Consider the following 25,499-nt stretch of genomic DNA (forward strand, 5'->3'; position numbering starts at 1 on the left):
GGCAGTTTCCCACTCAACATTTAGGATTTTTGAATGGCCCTTTTGTAGCACTTAAATCTCACCATGCACTGTGTTATAATCTAGGCCTAGCTCTGAGTTTTGAATCGTGGGTTTCACTTGAAGGAGGTGAGAGTGCCAAGTAATTTTGGATCTACTCTATAATGTGTGCCATAGTATGACTCCGTTCTGACCGGGTCCTTCAGTAGTTACGTGAATGAATAAGGCTACTTAAGATGAAAGCATCATGTTTCACAACTAGAATTTCACACTAGGATGCTTTAACAGAAGTATGTTTTGTTTTCTTATAGCACTGGGAGTTCGCTCCAAATAGTGTTCATTATTTGCTAACTCTGTGGCAAAGAATGGTAGCATCTGTACCTTTTGTGAAAACGGCAGAACCCCACCTCTTAGATACATATGCACCTGAGATAACAAAAGCTTATATTACTTCTAGACTGGAATGTGTTCCCGTAGTTATAAGGTAAACTTGTAATTGCAACTTTAAAACTGTAATATGGAATGTTTAATTTTCTGTTTTGTTGCATATTATATTTTGGTTATGTTTAAAAATCTAAGTACACTGGTTCTGATTACCATGGCAATTTCTTTAGATGATCCTAATTGGCTGATAGCATTTTAGTCCTTTTGCTTATTAAATCCAGGCCAAAATCAAATGTAAATTCTAATTGTTTTTTCTCTCATGGGCCTTTGTGTTTTGAAAAAAGTCTGTCTCCCCTCTCCCCTTTTTTAAGACTATCTAAATTAACTATATTGTTCAGCTGTGACATGTTTTCTTGATGAGTCACTTTCTAGGACCATGGAGGGTAATAGGGGAAAGCAGAATGAACCCCATGCACAGGAAAGGGTGAGACTGAATAGAACAAGCTAGAGAGTAGCATGATTGAAATTGGCCAATTTAAAATTTGTTAGTTCAAGTCTTCTTTTTATAGTTTAAGTAAATGACCTTACAGTCCACACTATAATATAGCAAACAAGAAAAAAAGTGTTTGGATTGTTGGAAGGATTTAATTTTCTCCAGGGGCTTTTATGAATTCCTGCTGGTAGGATCTCCTGTCAGACTACAGGACTGCAGAACAAGCCACATCTGCTTTTACTTTTCAATTTTACATTACTGAGATGATGTCATTTGTTCAGTTTGTGTGAGGAAGTGCATTCAATTTCACCATTGTTGTCCTTTTGTCTCAGCTTAGCCAAAATCTCATGTCTGCAAATTACATAATCTGTCATTTTACTGTTCAGTGACTAAGCTATAGTTGGTGTTATTTGCCTTATGTTATCACCATAGGTATGTTAAAGGCTGACTTCCTAATGGTTCAAAATCGTGAGCTTCTCTATCATTGTCTCAGGAACAAGAATTAATAGTACCTAGCGGAGCTTCCAGTGTTCCAGTGCTAGGACAGGGAAGGACAAGCAGCTGATTGCAGGTGCAGTCTGTTTTCCTGGGCCTTCTCTCAACCAGCCTACGCTTCTTTTGGCATTTTTAAGTTATCGTCTCTGTTCAGCTTTTCTGTAATGAAATCTCAGGCTTGAACATTCACGTCTCAGCTTTCTTCTTTACTGAGTGGTACATTCCATATCAGCTTCCAGACTTGAAGCAATCATTAGGGCTAAGCTTCTGGGTCAAACAATCTGGCATGACCAGCTCCATTGAAATGTGCTGTTGCCTTCATCAGCATCACCATCAGCACTGAAAATTCAGTTTCTTTGTTTGGCACTGATGAGAGCTTCTTCTGGATGTCCTTGTTACGTTGTGGAAGATTAAGCTTTCTAATCTGTGAAAAAGACAGCAGGGAAAAGATGAGGAAAGCACTGATCTTCTCTTCTACCAGTCTGTGTCATTCTTAAGACGGTCTTGGTAATGCTGTTGGCATGTATCCATTCCTAGCTCTAAGTGATTTGTGTACCACTGTTGTATTGTCTTACTGTCTTATGTGATGAAGATCCTCGGTTGTGGCATTTCTGTAGACAGCAGTATCAAATGTAGACTTTAATATCAAATGTCCAGACCATTCTTGAGAAACATGGGATGTCTGGGAGCTGATTTTATAAGACTTCTGTTTGCTCCAAGGAGATTAATAGATATCTTTGCAAACAAATCCTGTCTGCTGGAATGACCATTTTTCTTACAAACCAGTATAGTTGATAAAATCACCCCCCATTCAGGAGCCTCCAGCTGGTCCTTCAGACAGAGAAGTAGTTTGGAACAATGGAAGGAAAGTCCCTTTTGCCCTTTTGGAGGGTTTGAATAGGTATTTTCCCTTTTGAGTAAGGGTGAGTGAGGAACTAATGATTCCTCTACAAAGGGTCTACAAGAGGATGCTTTTCTACAAACTAGAAGGGGAACTTTTATTTCAGATATTTGTAAATACCTGAGAAGATGTCTGTTTCAGCCCGTCTTGAACATTAGGATTTTCAGCTGCTCTGTATTTTGCAGAGTTTGGATGTTAGCACTGTTAGCTTTGTTAGCTTTTTGGATATTATCTTTATCTGTAGATTTTGTTGCCTGTGCAATAAAAGGGTAACCTTCTGATGAATAAACCTTTACTATTGTGATTTGTGTAATGAGTATAGTTACACTTTATGGTAAGACTATTGGTCTCTTTGTTATAGGCATTCCATAGGGTCACAGCATGTTTACAGCAGAATAAAATAAAGATTTGTAAAGAAGTTGCATGGAATTTTACTGAAGCTTGCTTGTTGGCTTTGGTATCATGGTCTTGTGCTTAATTTGATGAATATGCAAAATCCATTTCTACTAAGTATTCCATTCTTTCCCCCCATTATCCTCTGAGAAAGATGCTGCTTGTTAATATTCTATTCAGGCACAGCGGACCTTAGTTCTTCAGGATTTACTTTTCTGTGTTCATACTGCCAACCTCTTCTCCTCTCTTCTTTGCTTTTTAAAATACGTGTTAAGAGGAAGGCACAAGTAGAATACTGTTCTGTGTTTGTGTGGATGTGCATGGGTATGTATGTAAATAAAATGAGATCTTATGTATCTCCGTTGTATTCACCAGCTGCTAAGGCTTTTATAGTTCAGCACTTCAGTGACAGTGGTATAAGATCTGGATGGGAAAACAGCTTTTAAGCAACAGTGGCTAAGTGGTCACTTTTTATGTCTATTCCAGAGATGGCTTAGAAGATCCACTGGATGATACAGCTACAGTTTTCCAACAGCTGGAGCAACTGTGCACGGTTAGCAGGTGTGAATACGAAAAGACCTGTACACTTCTTGTACAGTTGTTTGACCAAAATGCACAAAACTACCAAAAACTATTGCACTCTTCTAGTAGGAATCCATTAGAAATCACAGTTCAGGAAGGTTAGTATTTAATTTTTAGACTGTGTTTTATGTGCCAATAACCGTATACGTGCATGTGAAAAAGCATAGTGATCTTATGGCAGATATAACTAGACCTTTTCTGAAACTAGGAATTAATGATCCAAGTCACCTTGCACTACACTTTCACTACTTGTCTTTGTATTAAATAGGATACATTGGCAGTTGTTATGTTTGTTTTAACATCTTGCTACCTCTTTAGAATATAGGCATGAGAGTTGTAAAAACTTTTAATTTCTGAAAATTGACATTTTAGTGCGTCGGGTGCCCTCACGGGAACCAGCTGCAACTTGATGAACAGCTTTTGAAAATGAAGATGTTAACTTTTGTTCTTTTTGCATTTATCTCTCTGTAAAAATTAATGTAACATTAAAAACCTTAATTTATGTTATACAGCTCTGTTAAGATGGATTGCCTAATTTTCAAGAAACTCAAGTTATTTATTGTAGTCTAAGTTGTAAAAATAATAAGTACTTTTTATATTTTTTTTTCATATACCTATTTCGGTCCTGTCTGTGTCTCACTTAAATTTTCTTTGTAACTACTGGCTCTTTCCTAATATAGTTATCTTATGGCTGTTGCATCTTTACATGGATAAAGGGTGTTGTTTTGAAAAGGTGAGACAGGTTACTGCATAATATAGCTGTTTCTTTGCATGCTATTAAATGTTTGTGATTTATTTTGCTGCTTTTTTGTTGAGTTTGAATATGCTGATTTTCTTCTATGTAGGAGCCATTTTTTCACTAATTTATATAAGACCTCCTACTTACCTCATTCCACTTTCTTCCATGCAACTGTCAACTTTTATTTGGGAGAACTTTCATTAATGACCTGATTTCATTGACCAGCTGCAGTCTGAATTTGGCTCCCCATGACTGAGGAATGGAATATAAAGGGAAACAATCAGTTGGAGTCTTTCAGTGTCAGTCCTTTGGGGATTGCCCATTATGCGTTAGAAAACATTTGATGCAGTTTAAATACTGTGTTTCTGTTCTGCAAACTAAACATTTGTGCTCATATTGAACAATAACTGTTATATCCCCTAGATATACATAGTTAAATTTAGATGTTTAATGGCTTTTAATGTTACAAAATAAGTTAATGTAATATTAAGATCTCATTTTATTATACTGTCCTTGCTCTCTGTATCAATAGTGATGCGGTCATGGTTTACTAAAACAATAATCCCCAAGAAATGGGTCATTAACAGTAGTTAATGATTACTTGTGATCTATGGTAATGACTGATTTCTTTGGGATTATTGCTGTTATAAACCATAATTACAGATTATTATAGCAATAATTATTTTCTAAAAGAAAAGATGTTGTCTGCCTCAGTAATTGCAAAAGTGAATGTGCTGAAAATTTTAAATAGTGAAGGTATAATTGAGGGAAAGAAGTCATACCTATTAATTGGTATTGTGCTAAGAGAAGAGCACTATCATCAGAAAAATAACTATATACTTAAAAATAAGGTACTGCAATTTGTTAAAAGGAAGACAGGTTTTTATTTAAAAAAAAGGCTATTGGCCAAAGTGGTGGCTCTTTGAACCAGCTAGCACCACTTCACAGTTGCTTTTTGATACCATCTTCAAATGGCCATTCTTCAGTAGCTGTTAATGCTAAATTCATTTGAGCAATGGCTGTTCTCTTAGATGCTTCAGTTCCTTGGTGTTTTGCTAATGATGGTGCAATCTTTTAGTGTCCTAAATTAACAGCTGTTTGTACTGCAACGTGTGTGTGATGGGGTTTTCCTTGGAAGTGTCCTGTTTGTGAAGAAGCAGCGGTCTTGAAACAGGGAAATATGTTGGTTGGTGGACAGCTGATACCGTTCTTCCGGATTATTAGGAATGGAACAGGAATAATATGAGACGATATTTAGAAGTCTTCCTCATGTATCTTGTCTTGTCTCAAAAGTTAACACTTGTTCCCTGTCACAAAGTGGTTTTTGTTGCAGATTTCAGACTGTATTACATATTTGTGTGGTATTTTTTAAAAAATAAGACTGAGATTTAAGATAAACCTGAATGCTTTCCTGTACTTGTGTTGAAATCATCTGCATGTTATTCCATAATCTGCATTATCTTTTTGTGTATATTTGATCTCAGCATCTTTTTTATGTATAGAACACACTGTACTGAAACAGAATTACTTATGATGTAGCGTCACCAGAGACAGGCCATAAGGATACTTGAACACCTCAGAACTATTAATCGTTTCTGGTTTTTCAAAATAGAACAATGCAAAACAGGAGGGAAATTAAGTGAATTTTATTGTTATGTAAATGAAGACTAGTTTATCAGAGATTTGAAACAAACATGAAATAAGACTTTTGGTAGATACCGTGCATGTCCTGATATGTACGTAGAAATAGCCAAAATAAAATATTGTTTTACAGTCACAACGTGGCCTCATTTGTTTATCTGTACTTGATCCTTTATGTTAAACTTCAAAATGAGTTCAGTAGGCACTTTATTCACCAGGGTATTATCTTCACTCTTGTAAGTTACGCTGTTGTCACTTGCTAAAACCCTGGTAATGAGGGCAAGACATCTTCTAGTTTATGTAAATATCTCACTTACTGAGAAGTCTTGTTTGTAACTTGATTTAACTTAAATGGAAACTTTTCCAAGTTGTCTTTGCTGTGTTATTTTCAACCAGTTCATTTTAATTTATTACAAAGTATATTTGACCAGATGAAGATGGAGTCTAAAAATAGCTTTACTGACCTGTAGTCTCAGTGCATTTCAGTTGAGGAAGAATCCTTTAGTCGTATCCTGAAGTTTTAACAGGTCTATATGTTACTTTGCTATTCAGGTCTTAGTTTTGATCATAATTTAGGGGAAAATAGTGCATCCTTCCTGAGAGAAGATACCATTGGTTACTGGAGTCACAACTTAAAAAGCTGAAGCAGGAACCTACATGGCTTGAGTAGGTATCAGTAGGTCAAATTCAAAGATACTCCACTTTAATGTGCCAGAGATAAAAATAATCCAGGTTTTGCAATATGGCAATGATTTTCCAGCAGAGAGAGGCCAAAAGAATTCCCCTGAGCTCAGTGTTTGTAAACTTAACAGTTCCATATTTATTTATAAAGCGGGATTTCAGTATTTGAAAATCTGTACAGAATACAGTACATACACAAACTCAAGGAGTTATTTATGGAATTTACAGAAATTGTGATCCTTGTGTTGTACTTTACTCAATAAGGCCTTTGCCAGTGGATCCTGTAAGTGCTTTAGTGGAAACTGACAGCTAAATAATCTGGAAGATCAGAAGGCATGACAGTGTGGCTTGAAATGGATGAGCTCTGTCTTTCAAATCCTTTTAGAAAACAGTCCGCAGAGACTTTCAAAACTATGTGGTGGTTCACAAACTCTTTTCTTGAAGAATATGTCTGACTTAAATATTTTCTTAAGTGCAAATCACTTTAGATAGTAGTTTAATACTACAAAGAGTTCTTTATTTGAAATAGAAGTAAGAAACAAGTAGATTGTAGTGAGTCTCAATTACTTCCTAATGCTATGATAAGTAGATTTAACAGCCCCACTGTAGATAAAATTGTTCCATGCCTTGAAGTAACTTGTGGCAGGCAAGTGAGGATACTAGGTTAATGTATATCTAATCTTACCAGGCTGAGTTTGCTTAATTTGTATTTTAGATTAATTCTTCTGTGTTTTATTTATAAGCATGTCCAGGTTAATAGGCTGTTCTAGTTTATCTGTCAGTTCTGCTCAGAATTTTTTGTTAGTTGATTTGTCTTGGTAGGTTTTAAATCTGGTAGAGGGAGAAACCTAACCGTTCTCTTGACAGCATTCTGCAGTCTGACACCTTATAGAACTGCTGATACCTTATGGAAGTGTATTGTACTAGCATAATGGTTTATAATCATTAACTGTTCTTTCTTTTTAATGTCAGGACGTCTGGCATGGCTTGTCTATTTTGTGGGTACTTTTGTGGGAGGACGATTAACATACACTAGTACTGATGAACATGATGCCATGGATGGAGAATTATCCTGTCGGTAAGTATTGCTTGTTTTGAATTCTTTATTCTGATTTTTTTTAATGATGTTTAGTATCAGCAGATACTTTGAATTTAAATGTCTCAATTTTTGTCCAGTTTTTGGATGGTGGGTGCTCAAGGTCTGTACTGACTTTCTGTGGATTGAGACCATTCTGCTGGCTTTGATCTTTCCTGATTCATCATCCTGAGCAGTGAAGGAGCCATTAAGGCTATCATTTCAAAACTATGTTTCAGAGGAAGGAAAGAAGATTAAAGGCAAATATGTCTCTTACTATAGGTAGTGTTTAGATATGCCCGTGTAGCTACCTGTTTTCATTTGTGTTCTATAATTTTATACAAGTGTTAATTTTATTAGCTGTGAGCTATGGCTATTATTTTCTGCACTACTTCCTTTACATTAATGATTGCAGGTGAAGAAGTGCAGAGGAACTGCTGGTCAACCATTGAAAATTTAGGCTTATTTTTAGACTAGATCTTGCAATAAAAAAGAAGGGTCTAGATTTAAAAATATGCATGCTATAGTCTTCTTTCTACAAGTTTTAGGGCAAGGGGTGAGCTAGGGATTATTGTGAATGACATGTATTCCTTGTGGCAAACACAAAGTATGTGGCAAACACTTTCTTAATCCTTGTTTTCACCCACAAGTATGTTAAAAAAGGCATGCATATTTGATCCTGTTATTTACGTCCACTAGCTAACATAAGAATAAGGACATACAACTAGAATTGGATAAAAAGCTTTACATTTTCTCTTTTGTTTCTTGCCTTCCTAATCTACCCTGGGGCTCTGTGGTGTTAGCAGTCTTCCACTATGTTTTTATTAAAAGTGAGAGGTTTTAATATACAGGCTTACAGATGAAGTACCTACTGACTTCTAATCCAGTGACTATATATTTCAAAATTGGCAAAAGGTGAGAATATTTTTTTGAATTGCTAGGGGATTAGGATTTCAAGGAATAGGTAGCAGAAGAACATGGGAAATTAAGGAAAGGAATATTCCTTTAAAAAAAAAAGTATTCAATTTTCTTAGCTGACATAGGCTGAAATTGGTTCTTTGAAGTCAGTCCTGGTAATATGGAGATACATACCAAGTAAGGATTTAGGTCAGAAAATACATGTTTGTTTAGATGTTTTAGGAGAGACAGAAGTGGGAAGAAGGGAGGCAGACAGTGCATTATATACTGCACATGTAAACTTATTTTTAAGTACAATAGTTTCAATTTCCAGGGAACTTGAACAGCTCTTATCTTGTACTTGCTGTCTGAGACCCATGCTTCTCAAATTTCTTTGTGTCTTTCATCATGGAATCGACGCTGTAAGAAAGAAAAAAAACTTTTTACGAACTCACCACAGTATCACATATGTATCTGAGAAAATGTCAAGTGACAAAGTAATTAGAAAAGCTTTATGTTGATGTTTATGTTTAATAGTGGTCAATTAGCATAATTAGCATCTAACCAAAACAAAATCCTAGAAGAAATTTAGGCAAACAAAAAAAATGGCTGATAGGTTCCTAAAGAAATTAACTGTGACAATATCATTTAATTTGAGAATTCTTCCTGAAAATGTTTTTGGTTTTTTTTCTGTTGTTAAAAGAGTTTTTCAGCTGATATCTTTGATGGATGCCCAGTTACCACAGTCTAGTAATGAAAAAGTAGAACTGGCAATTCTGTGGTTCTTGGATCAGTTCCGTAAAACATATGTGGGAGACCAGCTTCAGCACACCTCAAAGGTAAATATTTGCTGCAAACCACAACATTTGAAATGAAAAAGCCTGTGCAGGAATTGACCTGCCAGTATATCTTAACACATAAAAGCTCTTGCGCTTAGCTGGTGGCTGATTGGCTAGATCGAGAGAGAGATGGATAGATGGATAATTTACTAACGTTTGTTCATCTGAGTGGGCTTCCAACCACGTATGCTTCTGAGTTTCGGCATGCTAGGAGTTAATATTTTAACAGCTATGTTCATTAAACAATTTTAGGTTACTTTGCATTTCAATTTTTTATTTCAAGCATTTAGCTGGGTTCTGCTATATTGTGTTATATTTCACAGCTGGGTACACAAGATTTATTCTTTTAATAGTTCTGTTCTTTTGACAGTTACTCACTTATGTGGATTCCACTGTATTTCTCACATTACTTGGCTTTTCTGCATTTTAAATAGGGAAGAGGGAAAAGTAAGATGCATTTTTTGAAGAAGCAGCAGTTAATTCACCTTAACTGTAGGGGACAGTCATAATATAGATGTTATAAAGAGAATGTCAGTAAGATGAGATCAATTGATCTTGAGAAAGGCTGAAAGAATTCTGTTGGAGCCCCAAGCAAATCTTTAGCAAGAATTGTGACAGTGACTGAGATTTGGTTTTACTTGTCTAGTACTCTATCCTTGCTTTCTGGTGAACGGTCCCAATCTCAAGAATTCTTTTATCCCTTCAGGTTTGAACTGTACTTCAACTTTATTGAATGGTTCCTCACTTAGTATTAAAAATAAAGTTTTACACTATACTGAATTACTTTTTCATGAAAGCAATGTGTTCCTTTCAATTGTCAAAGCTGATTTGTTATTTTTAAGTATGGTGCACTGCTCTAAATGCTAAGTAACAGAAGGTACACAGTAAAAATGTACTCATGTTCCTGGTATTTTCATTAGCAAAACTCCTACTGATGGCAGTTCAAAGGCAACATGGCTGTACAGTAGTTGTTATTCTGATCTGTAATTCCTGGATTATTTTTTATTTCTATCCAATTTTGAGAGTTTTGGTTTCACCTTATGTTCTGACTGATTGAGGTGTAACTGTGTGGAGAAGCCCTATCAATGTATAGTATGTTGTAACAGATTGTTATAGGAGATTGTATACCTAAGCTTTTTATGTCCATCCTTACAGAAAGCTGGAAGAAGCGTTTGTGAGTGGGTGAAGCAGCGGGCAAAAACTGAAGTGCATTATTTATAATCACCTGGAGCTCTGTTGTCAGTGGAAAAAAATGTAAAACTTGAACATTTGCCAGCTACACCAGAATTCAATACATATGAATTTATCGAGCTCAGCAATGTGTTTTGAATAACCGTAAGACTGCCTCTGCAGTTGCATTGTGTGGAAGGTTAAATGGTTAATTATTGAGTAAAATGCTGGCTAATGTTTCCATTTGATTTACTGAAGTGCACTTTGTACAGAAAGAATTAACTTTTACCGAAAGTACATGGGGGAAAACTGTAGGACGAATTTAAGAAAATGGTTTTGTTTTCTTTCGCTTTATTGTTTTGGTTTTTCCCCCCACCCTGATAAGTGAACATGAATCAAACTGGTAATACATCATATTCCATATACTGCCTTTGCTTATGATGTGTGTCTTATAACCAGACTGGGAAAGTGGGAATTTTGCAAGGCTTTCATGGTGTCTAACAGTTTAAGGGGTATTTCTAAATTCTAGCCCCAGTCTAGCAACTCCATAGTTCATTGCAAATGCATTTTCAAAGTGTGGGTGGCTTGGGGTTTTTTTTATGGTTTGATTACATCTACCAGTATAATTTAGTTTGCAGTCAAATTACACTTTCTTTTTTGTTCTGTTCTAGTGGGCCTGATGTAACAGCCTCTCATTTGCATTGATAGAATCCTGTGGTCCATATGACATTGTTTTACAACAAAAGCTGTGTGTAAAGGCATCTGAGCACCCAGTTTTGATGTGTTTTTTTTTAATTTTTAATAAAACAAAATGAGATGTTTGTATACATTTTACAGTTAAGAGAAAGACAGAAGGCAACACTTGTATGATTCTTCTGTTTTATCCTGCTGTAGCAGCAAGTATAGCAGCAGATGGCATTCTACCCTCACAGTTGTAAATCCTCTGATACTGTGTCTTGCTGGCAGCTATCTACAAATATGCAATAAAAAGGCTCACACTTGGAAGCAGAAAAATCAGATATATATCAAATGACTAAGTTAATACACATTTATATAAATATTCAGGATTGCTTGAATTGTTTTATTTACAGAATGGGTAATGGAAATTCTGCATGCTTCAGCCATGTTGAAATAATTTTTGAGAATATTTCTCTATCTCAGCATATGCTTGCATACAGAAAAACAGACAACTGTTAGAGAAGGCCGAGTAGTCTAATGAAATTGTAGAACAAGTCTATATAAATATACAAATTTTGTTCATTAACTCATATTCTTAAGTATGTGCATATAATAAATGCAAACTCATTATAGAAAAAGAAAATTGGCTAGGTAAATTAATGCATTCTTACTAAACAGTCCGCTGGGGCTTACTGTCTAAGGAAGAATAGCAAAACCTTAGAGATCTCTTCCGTGATACTATAATATACTTTTAGTACCATTACATTTCCAATACAAAAATAATACATCAAGACACTGTCTTTTGGATCAGATAGACCTTTGAATGAATATATATTATAAGTCTGTTTAATACTAGCCTGGATTCTCTGGTACTGTACAGCACTATTAATATCTATTTGTCTATCAATAGATGTTTTGTTTTCATGCTGATATGACGTAGCCTTCACAGAGTCATCCTTTTGTGGCATATTGCTGATTGGGATGCTGGCAGGATAGTAGAAGATAAGTTGGCTGGAAAAGCACTGCACTGTGCTTTACTGAAATTGTAGTCTCAGCTTCTGTCTGTGGTAGCTCTAGCATTACCGTAGTGTGCCACTGTTAGCCACTACTGTAAGTAGTGTAATATTGCATTGAAATCCGATTCCTGACATCAAACACACTGCTGTTTTGAATGAGGCTTTTTCCTTTGCAATATTCTTAACATATCAACAACTATACAATTATTTATTTATATTTGCAAGTGACACTAGGCTGGGAGGAAATGATCACAAAGGACAGGATTTGAATTCAGAATGATCTTCATTAGCTGGAGAAATAACCTGAAAGTTTAAAATGCTGGTGAAACACCATGTTTAGGAATGAAAATTCCCTCATAGAGCTACCACTGGGAAATTTCTGACCAGGCAGCATTATTTCAGAAAAAGCTGTGGAGTGTAAGCAGGGGTAATTCAACAGTATGTGTTGGTTTTGGACACAAGAAAAATACAACATCTTTCTGGCTGAAGTAGCAGGAATATTGTGTCAGGTGCTGGAATTTCTTATTCAGTTCTGAATATTTGGTTCTGATTGGGCTTCAGCTGGCACAATGTGTCCAATGTGGGGCACCACACTTTGAGAAAACTGTAGACATGGGAGAGTACACCACCACAAAGAAGATGCAGAAGATACTGCTTTGGTTTAGTTTAGCAAATAGGATATTGGTGTGGGACAAAAATCGAGGATGTCAAGAGTTGTTCTAGGAAAGCTAGAGATCAGATGTTTTCAGTGCCCTTCAAGGGAAAGAGAGGCTGTAATTGGCTTAATTTGTAGCAAGGAAGACTCAGGGAAGGCTTTTTAACTATACAAGTAACAGAGTACTGGTGTGCACTACCCAGGATGCTATGGGGGCTTTTGATATATGTCCAGGTATACTTAATTCATTCTTCCATAAAGTACAGAATAAACCAGAAGTCCTGCTGGTCTAATCTCATGCTTCATAATAAGACTGTTATAAATGGTCATGGTTGTTTGCTATGGCTTAGCCAGTGAAAAGCATGCTTAGTGGGGAAATGAGCCCTCCTATTTGTATTGTGTGTTATGTCAACCAACCACCGATAAGGAATTTTTCTGTTATTTCAGGGTTTTATTTTAGCCTGGCATGTTTCAAGTAACTCATTACAGCCATTTTAAAAGGAAAAAGAATATGGGTACTAAGAGTGACAGGAATTGCAGTATCTTTGAACATGGAGATTTGGCAGAGGAGACTGACTCCTTTTCCAGCTCAAAACCTGAGTTCACGCCTCATTTATCCATGCTAAGGAAGATCTCTTCTTAATTATCTAGCCACAGGTGGGACTTTCACTGCAGTTTGGAGAGACTATCTGGTGACATCTCTGCTAAGTTGTGTAACTTGCCATGGCAAGTGCAAAAAATAGGTTGGGGGTGCTAAGAATGTATTAGCGGCCTTTTTTATTGTGGGTTAGAGCAGAGTTGTCACTTAATGAGCAGGTGCTTCATGAGTTACAGCGCGAGTTCTTACCTTGCTGTGGCAGGTAGACCAGATCTTGAGGTCTGCTCCTTGCGCTTGAATGCTGCTTGTGTTGTTGCAGAGTGTATTTGTTAACTCAGATAATAAATATAGTTCAACATTTTTGTACTTGGGACGCTAATTTAAGCTAAACAAGGATAAAAAGGCAAGACTTGTTAGCCAGGACCTTTTCCTGCTTCCAGACACATCAGAGGTTTGTCCTTGGAGGGGAAAAAAAGCAACAGGAGGGGTTTGTCGGCTTCCCTAGAGTGGTTCAAACTGCATCTATTCCAAACTCACCCCTGGGGGAGAGGCTAGATCAGCAGTTGATGGCACGGGCGGGCATATTTGGCTCTCTGACTGTCTCTAATTGGTAGTTAGAGATTGCCAAGAGTAAATCAAACTGTAGCTTGTTGGATAAGTTTTGCCGATTAACATATCATAGGAAATTTGACTTAGCTAAGTTAATTACTAAAATTTCTTAAGTTAACTTAGAATTGTATCTTTAACTTGAAACAAATTTAACACTAAGGCATCTTCATAATGTGGAGTCCTGGCACTTTTTAACAGTGTTCAGTTCAGGTTTTTTGTATCTACACAGCTTACAGTGATTTTATAAAAAAGATGGGTTTGGTTGAAGACTTTTCTTTTGAGATATAATAAAGAGTTATTCTAATAGTGTGCTCTTGAAAAGTGTGTGCATAAAGAAGTCAAGTTCTTCTTATTGTTAGTTCCTTTGCATCTTCAGTATTTTGGGGGAATACTTTTAGCTTTTAAATATTTTGTGATTGAAAGTGTAAGTATTTAGTGAACAATTCGGTGGTTCTATATGTGAGAAAGAAATTACATTAAAAATATTAATGTAATTAATGTGTTAAGTAGGGTTTAGAAATAGGGTGTAGAACTGTCTGTCATGTCACTTACACTCCGTTTTTTTTGTGGCATTCTAAGTGAGATTAAGGATTTTATCTCAGTTTTGCACTTGTCATGTTTGCTTCCTACAGCATGTGGCGCTATTTAACTAGAGTTATCCCTTTAGTTTACTGTTGCCATTCCTGAAACAGAGAGGTCAAAGCTGGAACCTGTTCCCGGGTTAGGTAAGGGTAGTGTGGTGAGAACAACATTAGTAATAGCAAGTGTTTGAGACTGAGCTATGCTCTTTAGCAGAGCCTGATTACACATCATGGCTCGAGTTCTGTTTTCAGCTTTTATAAGCAGAGCTATTTTTAAGAAATCCCACCCATAATCTTAACCAGTGTAGTTATGCTTGCAAGGTTGGTGTTTGTTTTGTATATTAAAAAGATTTTATTGGTTAAAATGCATTTAAGTAAACTCTTCTGCTCCACTGTGAAGCAATTAATGGTTCCCTGTTCTGCTCTTTCTAATCAAACAGTAGCCCTGAATGTGTTTAGAGAAGTCTGGAGGTAATTTTCATCTGTACCAGATGGCTCTACTTCGAGGGATACCTCCAGAAGTGAAGATCACTGGCAATAGGGTGTTCCAGCAAGCCATGTTTTTCTTTTGTCCCAGCCCTAAGTAAAAGTGATAGGGACCCAAGGCAGAAAAAGTATGAGTTAGAATTCAAACTGTTCTGTTTCTGGGCAACAGCCCCATGTACAAATGAAGAGATACAGCTGCCACCTTCTGTGGGTGCATCAGTGGAGTCATCTGGGGAATCTGGTCTGGTTTTTCATCTAGGGCAGTTCAGAGTGAAGAAGGAAGTAGGAGTATGGATAAAGTTTCATAAAGAGCCTTTACAAATACAAGTTGAAGCACGATTATAAAGTGGGGTGGGGGGATGCAAATAGGATTTCTTACTGTGTCCTGTACATGTTTTATTTGCTTATGTGGACAATATAAAGAAGTTACTGTATTAACTTTTAGGATTGCATCTATATGTGTTTTTAAAGCTTTTAAATTATAGGCTTGATATATGAGGTAGATCTGCATTATGATAAAAATATAACTGGAGAGTTTAGAATTTAGACTGCAGTGCGTTTAGAGGGGAGGAAAAAATATAATTTCCTTGCTGAATGTTGTTTGCAGTAGCTGAAAGCAAAAAACGCATGTAACCAGGTATCATCTAACCAGTGAACACAGGCTTCTCTTATAATGTGTAGTGTGTATTCTGTTGTCTTATGTTATTTTGGTATTTCTTCAGTATATGTATATTTCTTTGATTCCATTGCCTGCAGACACAGAAGCGTGACCTACCAAAAAAAAAACAAAACAACCCAACCCAAAACATAGTTGTGCAGAATGTGACTATTTTTCACCCTGCACAATATAAGACCCAGAGATCTGCAGCAGTCCCACTGACTTTAGCGGAGATCTTTGCAAGTAAAGGTGTTGTTCATCTGTGTGCATCTCATAAAAGATTCTGTGTCTTCATGATTAATGATGTCTTAACACTTATGAATGATTATCCTTTTCTGAGCTGTAAAATATATATACTGTTTTATTTCATTACAATGAGGTGAAGATCACAACACTGACAGGTGCTGGAAATTAGCAGGCAGTTTTGAAATTGTTCTGTGCACTAGAAATTAGATCTCATTTTAATTCAGCTTTTCCAAACTAGTAAATGAGGTTAATGCCATACATATTCAGCTGATATGGATGAAGAAATTGATATAAAGTAGATCAACATAGCTACAGGGCTACTTTAATTTATAGGTAAAGAGGCAGTGATAAATGAAAGTAATGTAGTAGTGGTCACTAAACTCCTCAGCCATCAGGGATTCAATAGTGTTAGCTGCTCATTAAAGGCATTGTTGGGGTACATCAAATAGAAATTTGAAAAGAAATAGCCAACTAACCCTTAATTATCAAAACATAGAAAATACTAATTATACCTTAATTAGCTTTTCTTTTAATGTACTGAAATTGTTACTTTTTGTGTAGCACAAATGGATAGTTATATCAACAATAAATAGGTTGTTTTAATAACTTTCTTCTACCTCTGGGAAAACCACACTCCAATTTTTAATATGCAATAATGCTTCTCTCTAGCCTGTAGGAGATGAAAATTATTAAGTAGCTTTATTTTTTGAAGATTTTACAGCAGCTTTGGGAAGAATTATTTCACCATGCATCAATTATTTTTAATTGAACTGAATATTTTTCAGATTGCATGAAATGCCTCTCATTTAAGTTTAACATTTAGAGTTTGTTAAGGAAGCATCATAGTGAGAATTGGGTACAACTTATTTCTGTGGCATAGTCTAGGAAGAATAAGGAACGGTTGTTTCAGAAGAAAAACATTGGCACTGGTATTTTTTCCTTCACTGGGCCAAATCCCATTTTTACTCTGTTTCACAGCTACCACACTGTTCTCATCCAATCTCCTTGCAGTTCATATAGGAAAAGAAAGTAGGGATTGACTTTAGTGGGGCTTGGATCCATCTGGTACTGATAAAAAGCTTCAACAGCTGTTGGAAAATTCATTTCCTTTTGAGGTAGTGTGTAGCCTCCCCTCTGTGGCTGTATGTGCAGGAAAGGAATGTCACAAGCAGAACTAGGTTTGTTTTATCAAACACAACAGGTATGTGTTTTTTCCAAATAAATGATGGGAAGGAAATACTACATAGTACTGGTCATAAAAGCCTCTAGATTCATGTAACTGTCCATGCTGAATTAAATAGAATGTAATTGCTAGTACAGAAATCAAAGTAAGTAGATATTATCGTGGTGAGTGATCAAAGTATTGCAGGATTTTTCCAGATCTGTAGAACTAATACAAACTTCCTAAGAAATGTCATTAATGCCATTTTTGTAAACTTTTTCTTCTAAACATTTTTAGCTTTAAAATATAACAAATAAGATATTATGCTTACCTACAGAACTTAAGAGGTTACAAGGTACCAACTTAAATTTCAAAGAGATTTCAAGCTTTTTACATAGGCTCAGCATTCAGTATGGTCAAAATGCTGGGAAAGATAAGACTGAAATGGACAAATACAGTTGTATTATTTGACAAGTAATTTCCTGGTGATTTTAGTCATACCTGTAAAGAAAAATCTTGTTACCAAAGCTTTAAAGAGCAAAAATGAAATGAGAACATTTAATGTTTCTTGAACTAAATATCTGTCTTCCAGCATGGAGACAACCACAAAACTAGTCAAATCTGTAGTGCAGCCTTTTAAGTGTAGGATCTTTTTCTGGGATTGGAGTTGCCAGTTTGGCTTGGAGCAGCTCAGTGTTCAGCATTCATCAGGTTTTTTGGAAGAAAGAATTGGCAGTGTGTTTTCTTTATTATTGTCCTCAGAAAAAAATGTTGCTTCATATGTATGTGAATTACTTTGGCTCTTTCCTCTTCGAGGCTCTGACTTCTCAACTCACCAATTTCTAGCAAGTTTAGGAGCTAGAGAAGATTTACTCAAGTAAATGTTACTCAGGCAGATCTCCTTTCATGTTTTCTGTCATAGTTCCTACCTGCCATGAGCAGAAAGAACTTTCAGCAAATATTCCTGAACTAAAATTTGAACTTACTTAATTGCCTAAAGATTGGACAAGCTAAGTTAATTGTGCCATTGCTTATAAAAATGTATATTTATTTTTAATTCTAGATTGTGGCTTGCACTGACAACCATCTTGCTTCATGTGAAAAATAATTGGATTTCCTTTGAAGAAATCTAATACTTCTTTAAGTATTCTTTAAGTACTTAGTGCAGAATTTTTTGTTTTTCTGTTTTTAAATTAAAAAAAAAAAAAAAACAAGTGAGCTAAAATCTGTGACATTTTAATTCATGGGACTAGACAGCAATTCTTACTTACAATGCCTTGGCAAACATTAAATCACAATACACTGTGCCTGTTCTTGAACTACTTTTAGAAATTTCTTTATTGAATTTCTCCATTACTTGGAAATTCTGTACAGCAAAGAACCTATCAGAACATAAAGACAAACACTAAGAACTTTGCAGTGTCATAAACGTTGGTTTTCTCATCAGGTTGAGTTGTGAAGTGTTCTTCATTTTACATATCCTCAATTCTGTCATTTTTTTACTTGGTTGTTTTATGCAGGAATCAGTATGGTTTTCTTCTTGGACTATGCAGTACTTTTTCTTCTGCATTTGCTTGGGGAAATTTTTGTTTTGTTTTCTCTTTTCCAAAATTGTACATTATATACTCCTAGTCTTCCTCCTTTTCTTGCAATGCTGTTTAAAATCTTTAAATCCTTAAAATCTCCTCCACCCCCACCCCCCCTTAAGTGCTGTATATTTGCTGTTCAGTTACCTACACCTTTATCTTACTAACTTGTTAACTTTAGGATCATTGCTCATGACAACTAAAACCTGCATGAATCTTTATATAGATATTATTTAATCACAAGTTTGCAATTAAAGCACTGGTTTAAGTGCTGTGCTATTTTATTTTAGAATTTTATAATACAAATCAGCCAATCTTAAAAATAAATTATTAGCATAGTTCAGTTCTGCACTTGGCTGTAACTGAGCTTTATTTTGTAGCTGCTAATAAAGGCACGTTATCATGTTCAGGCATTGCAATTATCATTGAAATGTGTATGTCCATTAACTGCAACATTAGGCTGAGGATATAATTACTGTCTAGAGCCAATATCTTTGTGAAGTTACGTCTATGATGCTATTAAGCTATAAGCAATATTTGTAAACCAATATTTAAATGTTTCAGAATTGATACCATCACTTGCGGACTTAAAAACTAATCCTACTTCCACTCCAAATTATTGACGACTTAAGTGTTTGGAAAATATATTATTGGGTTATTTGGATGTGAGTATAATTTGTGATTTGAGAGAGACTACTATATTTCTAATAGCAAGTGCCCAGAACAAATTGATCTGGTGGCAGGAGAAGAGAGAAGCTGTGGTAACAGCAAAATGCTGATAAAACAGTGGTACAGTATGTCACAAAATGCTGCAAACATGATTAATTTTTCCTTCTATTAGAATTACATTTCAGGCAATTTAGTACAGCAATTTAACTACAAAAAAACCTGTTGCATGCTAAGGAAAGAATAAGGAAAATACTTTCCTAATAATGTTACAAGTATATTTTAAAGAGGAATGAGATTGTCTGTTCATTGATTTGCTTTCTGAAAATTTCTAGTATTTATGCTGACAGAAGAACATGAAATTTCCTGTGAAGTTAGGTGTGTAGTTCATTTGCAAAACTAAGCTAAGTCACTTGTAACTAATTTCACACACATGGAGATGTTTGGATCTCTAATGAAGTGCCCTTTTTTTCACATTTTGTTTTTATATGCAAAATAGGCATGGTAGTAGTTGACTGTTAAGTATTTGCATCAATTAATTTTCTGTTCCATTTCCTTAGTATGTGAGTGATAGCTATTAGTTTGTTTAATTTGCTTATCTCTCTCAGAAATTGAGATTTAGGGAATGCTGATGGGCGGAATGTTAGAGAATCAATTTTTCAGCATTTTTCCATCTTATTTTTAATGCAAGTGTATTTAAATTTTTTCTAGCACAGAGGAACTATTACACTGCTTAGTGATTTTTATCTGATATAGCCTAATATAATTCCTTTTTCTGTGTTACAGAAGTAGTTTCAAATTTTGCTTTCCTGTACGTCTGCCTTTTGGCTTACCTGCCTCTATGTTGTCTTTGATGACTGGACTCAGTTGTAATGACGCTATGTATGTTTTCTGTCCATGTCACTGAATACTACTTTGTATTTATTATATTGTTTGTATTTATTATATTGATTATGTTCTTCGTCTAATAATTCAGTTATCATTTCACCTCAAGCAGATCCTTTTCTCTGAGTAACTTCTAACTGCTGGACCTTTCCACTTGTGCTGTATATCCCATACCAACTTAGCAAGAAGGAATAAACAGCAGATAGGGCATCTTGGGGGAAAAAAACCCCAGGCTATCTTATGACTTACTCATCTAAACTGTATTGGTTTGTTGCTGTATGTTGGCTGCATATCCTCATTATTTAAGTAGCTTAATGAATTAATTTCCCAGGCCTTGAAGTAAGTAAATTAACCATCAGAGTTCAGAGCAGAGTGAATAATTATTTAATATTAGACTATGGCAATTTTTGTGACTCAAGTTAAACTTAATTATGAAATTGCTTATTGCATATTTGTGTAATTCAGAGAAGAAAAAAATGCAAAATAACACATAAGTACATCTGTCAAAAAAGAACAAAACAGTAAAATCCTAGGAGATTAAGTTACTCTTGTTGATACTGGCTGAATTATACATCATTCAGCTTAGGTACTATGTTCCTAGTCTGCACTGGTCAGCAATGCTAAAAGGTTTTTTGTTTAATTTTAGCTGATCAGCTGTTTAGCATCTCCTTCAAAAATACTTAAGAACTTAATTTAGTTACCAGCAACTAGTATATTACTAAAACAGTCCTCTAAGTGATCCTCTAGATTTTCCTTTAGAATAGTGTTGTCATTTTAGATTTATCTGGGGAATGTGTATTTCTTAAATAGGAATTGTTCTAGAGCGCTGACTTAAGTTCATTTTAAAGATCCATCCCCCCCCCCCCCCCCCCCCGAAAATATGTAACTCAAGTAATAATCTTTCCAGGTACCTTTATGCACTGACATTTTCTATTCTTACATGAGAAGCAAACATGGTAATTGAGTAGATTAAGTACAAAATTCCACTCCTTGTGACCTCAAGGTCAGTTGTTTCTGACCTTACAAAAAAGCGCAGTTTCTGACCTGTGTTAAACGTTGCATGTAACCTGTCAGTCTCTTGGAGTATTTTCTGCTTATTTTGTTACAGGCACAATTTATGGTATAACCCAGAATCGCAAAGAACATTCTGTTTCTCCTTTTACCTTTTCTTCTCATATCAGTACTCCTGTTTTTATTAAAAAAACAGTATTAGTTTGCATTCATATTATGATGGTTTATTCATATTTTTTTCACACTTTTTAGACTCATTTACAAGTATTTGTACTGAAAGATCAATGTTGACCTGATACCTTAAAAAAAAAGAAGACAAGTGTTTGTGCAGCAGCATGTACAGAAAACTTTGTCTCTTTTCATCAAGCTGTTGTCACCTAACCATCCAGTCTAACCAGGAATACATCACTTCCACTCTAGAAGAGATAAAGTCAATGGAGCTGAATTGCTAAGGACTATTTCCTGCAGAGCAGCAGCAGTCATATCCAGGATATAGTATAAGAAACCTTTTGGGGTTTGAGATATAAATGAGGCTTCAGCTACTTCCTCGATTTTGTAGTTCCTTTGATCTGGAAACTTTCCACGTTGATGAAGTCATCAGATTTCTGAATCAAGGTTTTGGGTTTTGTTGTTCGTTGGTGGGGGGGGGCGGATGGTGGTGTTGGTTGTTTTTTTTTTGGACTGCCCTTGGCTTCGTATGCCTTATGTAAATGGCTGATATGCTATCTGAAATTATCATAGTAAAGAAAACATCCACGTCATTGTAGAATGCTTCATGACAAATTAAGTGAAAGGTTTCCTCTGAGACAGACGAGATGTCGTACCTATGTCCTTCCTTTTGCATCTGTATGAAAATAACTTTACCAAGAAAGGTTTGAACAGAGATCTGTGCAGAAACTGCATTTTGCTCAGTCAAGGAAAGGGCTTCCAGCATGCACTCCGGTTCCTATTTGTGTGTCGATTCATGGCTTATCCAAACATTTTGATAATGCCTGCACTGTTTTCCCAGTGCTTTCAGCAAATTATAGATATACTCTAGTGAATTAAGATGTTCCAGGCAAAGTTGGATTTAGTGATAGTTGTTTGCAAATATAGAAAAAAAGAGTTGAACCATGAGGTATTTCTTGATGTCTGCTGTACATGTTAGGGGGTTTTAGCTTGTTCCTGCCATATTCCATTAAAGTAAATATGGACAGTCTAATTTTTTTTCTTTATCATATATTATCTACTTACCTTGTGTGTACTGTTACTAATGTCAGAGGAATAAAATTTGTGACATGATGAAGTTCAGGATTTACATCTATGTTTCCAGATGCTTTCAGCAGCATTGCTTCCTGATGACGAGCAGGTCAGCCGTGGCCTTTCAGTCTTGAGGACTTACTAGTCATCAGTTTTAAGATGGATATTTGCTAGACCTTTAGTGCTGCTCAGTGCAGTCTTTCAGTGCTTTAAAATTTCCCAGAATATTGAAAATATATTTGTACTGGTCTGCATAACTGCAATAGGCAGTCTTATGCTTCAAGTTGATTGAAGAGATCTAAGGACACTGAAGAAACAATAGTTGTGAATTCCTAATAGGAGTAGGAGACAATAAATAAACTTGTTTGATAGTTGGTGATCAGATGATCAGTCATTCTGTGCAGGGGAATTTCCCTTTTTCAGTTGAGATTTAATGGTTTATGCTATAATTGGAGAATCTCTGTGAGAGAAAGGTTTAACTTAGTTTTACTTTTTCTGGGTATTGCACTTAGTCCCTCTTTGATTACGTGGCAGGCACATGAAATCCCTAAAACATACTGTTCTGAGAGAATGGACTTCTTGGGCTAAGAACACATGAAACCAGCAGTTCAAAATGTCTATCCAAACATCAATTAAGTGCAGGTTCCTTCAATATACTAGTGGGATCCTTCCATTTAAGTCAGTTGCTTTGGTGAGTTACTTCTTTGTTACTATTTTAAGCTTTACTTTTTCTATAGTAAGGGAGTTCAGAAACTGAATTTCTTCGGTTCCTGTCATTAAAAGTAATCGATGAAATGATGAGGAAAAGAAAAACAGACATCGCTGTAGAGAAACTGTGAGTGACTTTTATGGACATCTGAATTTTAATTGAGTATTTTAAACCTATTTTACTCATCCTTTTTAGAGTTGTTCTTGCTTCAGTGCTCACTGGAAATATTTGCTGAGATTCAACAGCAGAGTCATTCATCAAAAAAGTAGGATAGGCATGGGTTTGTTTTTTTTCCACAGCCTTAACTGTCATTAAAGTGGGGGTGAAAGGAAGATGTTGAATCGTTCTTAAGTCAGATTTTTTAATTTGTGTTGAGATAATTTTGAGTGTAGAAAATGTATAGAGTGATTATTCATTAGAACAGAACTATTTCTTTTTCATAAGATACTTAAGCATATACTCAGAAGTTAATGTTTCCTTCAGCAAATATATTTCCTTACAAATATGTAGGAAGAATTTTAGCAATTCTGAGAAATTTGGTCAGCTGAGTTACTATTTAAGGCCTTATTTTCTATTCAGTTGACCTAGTGACTTCAGAAACTAAGGCAGCCAGATTTATCTGAAGTTTCTGTATTGGGACTCTTGGTGAGAGAGATTTTGCATGTCCTTGAAAATTTGGAGCAAAAATTAAAGACAAAAGTTTAACTTAGACACTGAAAGACTAAGACAATTAAATGGAGTTGGTGTCAGAGTTTTTTAGCCCAGCAGCATTCTAAAACTATTCAGAAATGGGTTGGTGAAGGTGGGCAGGCTGATTGGGTGATGAAATCTGATCTTTTTTTTTTTTTTCTCCTTTCCACTAAATATCTGGATCATTTGCAGTTTTCATCCCATTTTATTGTACCATTAGGAAAAGCAGTAAAGTTTTCTCAGATAAACCGAGATCTTAAACTGGGAAAATACTTTAAAAATAATAGATATGGAGACTTTTTTCTTTGATGTGATTGGCTTTGGTGGTCACAATCAAAAGAGCATACAAGGCATGGTGTTAGAGGCTACACAGATAGGATTTTACTCTACAGGAAAAGGAAAATGAACCCATTGCTACTGTATTATTTCCTTTTTTGTGTTGCACAGAAGATTGGCATCTTTCTGGGAGGTCTTGTGGCAAACCAACCTACCTCGGGTCATTTTTCTCCTTAGGGAAGATTTGGCTTGTCACCTTCAGATCCAGGACCACTCATAAAGGTCCAGGTGACAGGTCAGTGTCTTTAAGTGTGCTTTCTGTCCAAGTAAGGTAAGCAAGTGAGAGTAATTTTAAGCCATGAGTGATAAGCAACTTCATTTTAGGAATCTGTAGTAGGGTTGGTATAGATATTTTGAAGAAGCCTGTTTCTTCAAAAGTTTTTCAAGGCATTGACATGAGCTTATTTTTGCAAGGCCAAAGAGCTTAGACTGGAAACCCTTTCACATCTCTTGTCAGCCATTTTGAATACACTTGCTGTATGAACATGTTGAAGTTTAGGAATTCTGATGGTCTTCCTTAAATATACAGTCTTCTGCTCTTCTTCAAACAGAATATTGGATTCTGTAACTTTGGCTAATGAGACTCTTTTGAAGGTGTTCGTAGCATTTTGTGAAATCAACTATTTCAACTGAGATCAGGATTGAAAATGATATATCTACTTTTTCTGGTTGTGCTGTCTATGATCTTGGCTATGCAGGGCACTTTCCGAGTAGAATCTATGACAATTTGTAATTTTCTTGCAGAAAGTGAGTTCACTGTCAAGTTTCCATGAACTAGAGATTCCAGCACTTGTATTAGTTGCAGCACACATACATCATTCTTTTTTACATACATTGTTGCCCATGTTCAGCCACACATCCAAATGAGGCTCTTCAAAGACTTCTTGAGAGTCATTCCACATCTATTGTTATTTTGCATGAGAAAAAACTGTACAGCTTCCTGTTGCTGTTATGAAAATGCCATCTTTTATTACAGAGACGTAACTCCCAGATGAGGGTTTTCTAATGGTCTAATACAGACCTGAGGAGCTCGTATATACCTATCCCATCATTCTAGACTGCCACGTTTTCTTGGAAGTTCGTATAAAAAATTTCAGACTAATCATATGTTTAAACAAACACACACATAGTGAATTATAAAAGAATACTGATTTCATGAACATTTATCTAAAATAGTCAAATGCCAGCTCACTGAAGTCAATTAGTTGTTCCTAGGTCAAGGAAGGGATTTTAGAATTTTTACAAGACAACTGCCACAGAGGATATAATTCACAAGCAGTTTTGCTTCCTTCTACCTACATATCTATCTCATAAATATAGGTATCTCTTATCTTTCCTTGTGGATGCCTATATTAGTATATTACTGTATGTAGCTTTTTGAATCAGTGAGGTTTATTAACT

General features: G+C 35.6%; 1 protein-coding gene across 1 annotated transcript in view; it reads left to right on the top strand.

Moving 5' to 3' along the window:
* RANBP17 (RAN binding protein 17) overlaps positions 1–25,499 on the top strand; it is a 163,347-nt gene that overhangs the window by 17,779 nt on the left and 120,069 nt on the right. Inside the window, exons 12-15 of the mRNA XM_010579252.1 lie at positions 309–481; positions 3,150–3,343; positions 7,279–7,384; positions 8,982–9,117. Coding sequence (XP_010577554.1) covers positions 309–481; positions 3,150–3,343; positions 7,279–7,384; positions 8,982–9,117 — 609 coding nt within the window. The remainder of the gene's footprint in view (positions 1–308; positions 482–3,149; positions 3,344–7,278; positions 7,385–8,981; positions 9,118–25,499) is intronic.

Source organism: Haliaeetus leucocephalus, unplaced genomic scaffold (assembly GCF_000737465.1).
Source record: "Haliaeetus leucocephalus isolate CR32 unplaced genomic scaffold, Haliaeetus_leucocephalus-4.0 Scaffold656, whole genome shotgun sequence".
In the NCBI taxonomy this organism is placed as follows: domain Eukaryota; kingdom Metazoa; phylum Chordata; class Aves; order Accipitriformes; family Accipitridae; genus Haliaeetus; species Haliaeetus leucocephalus.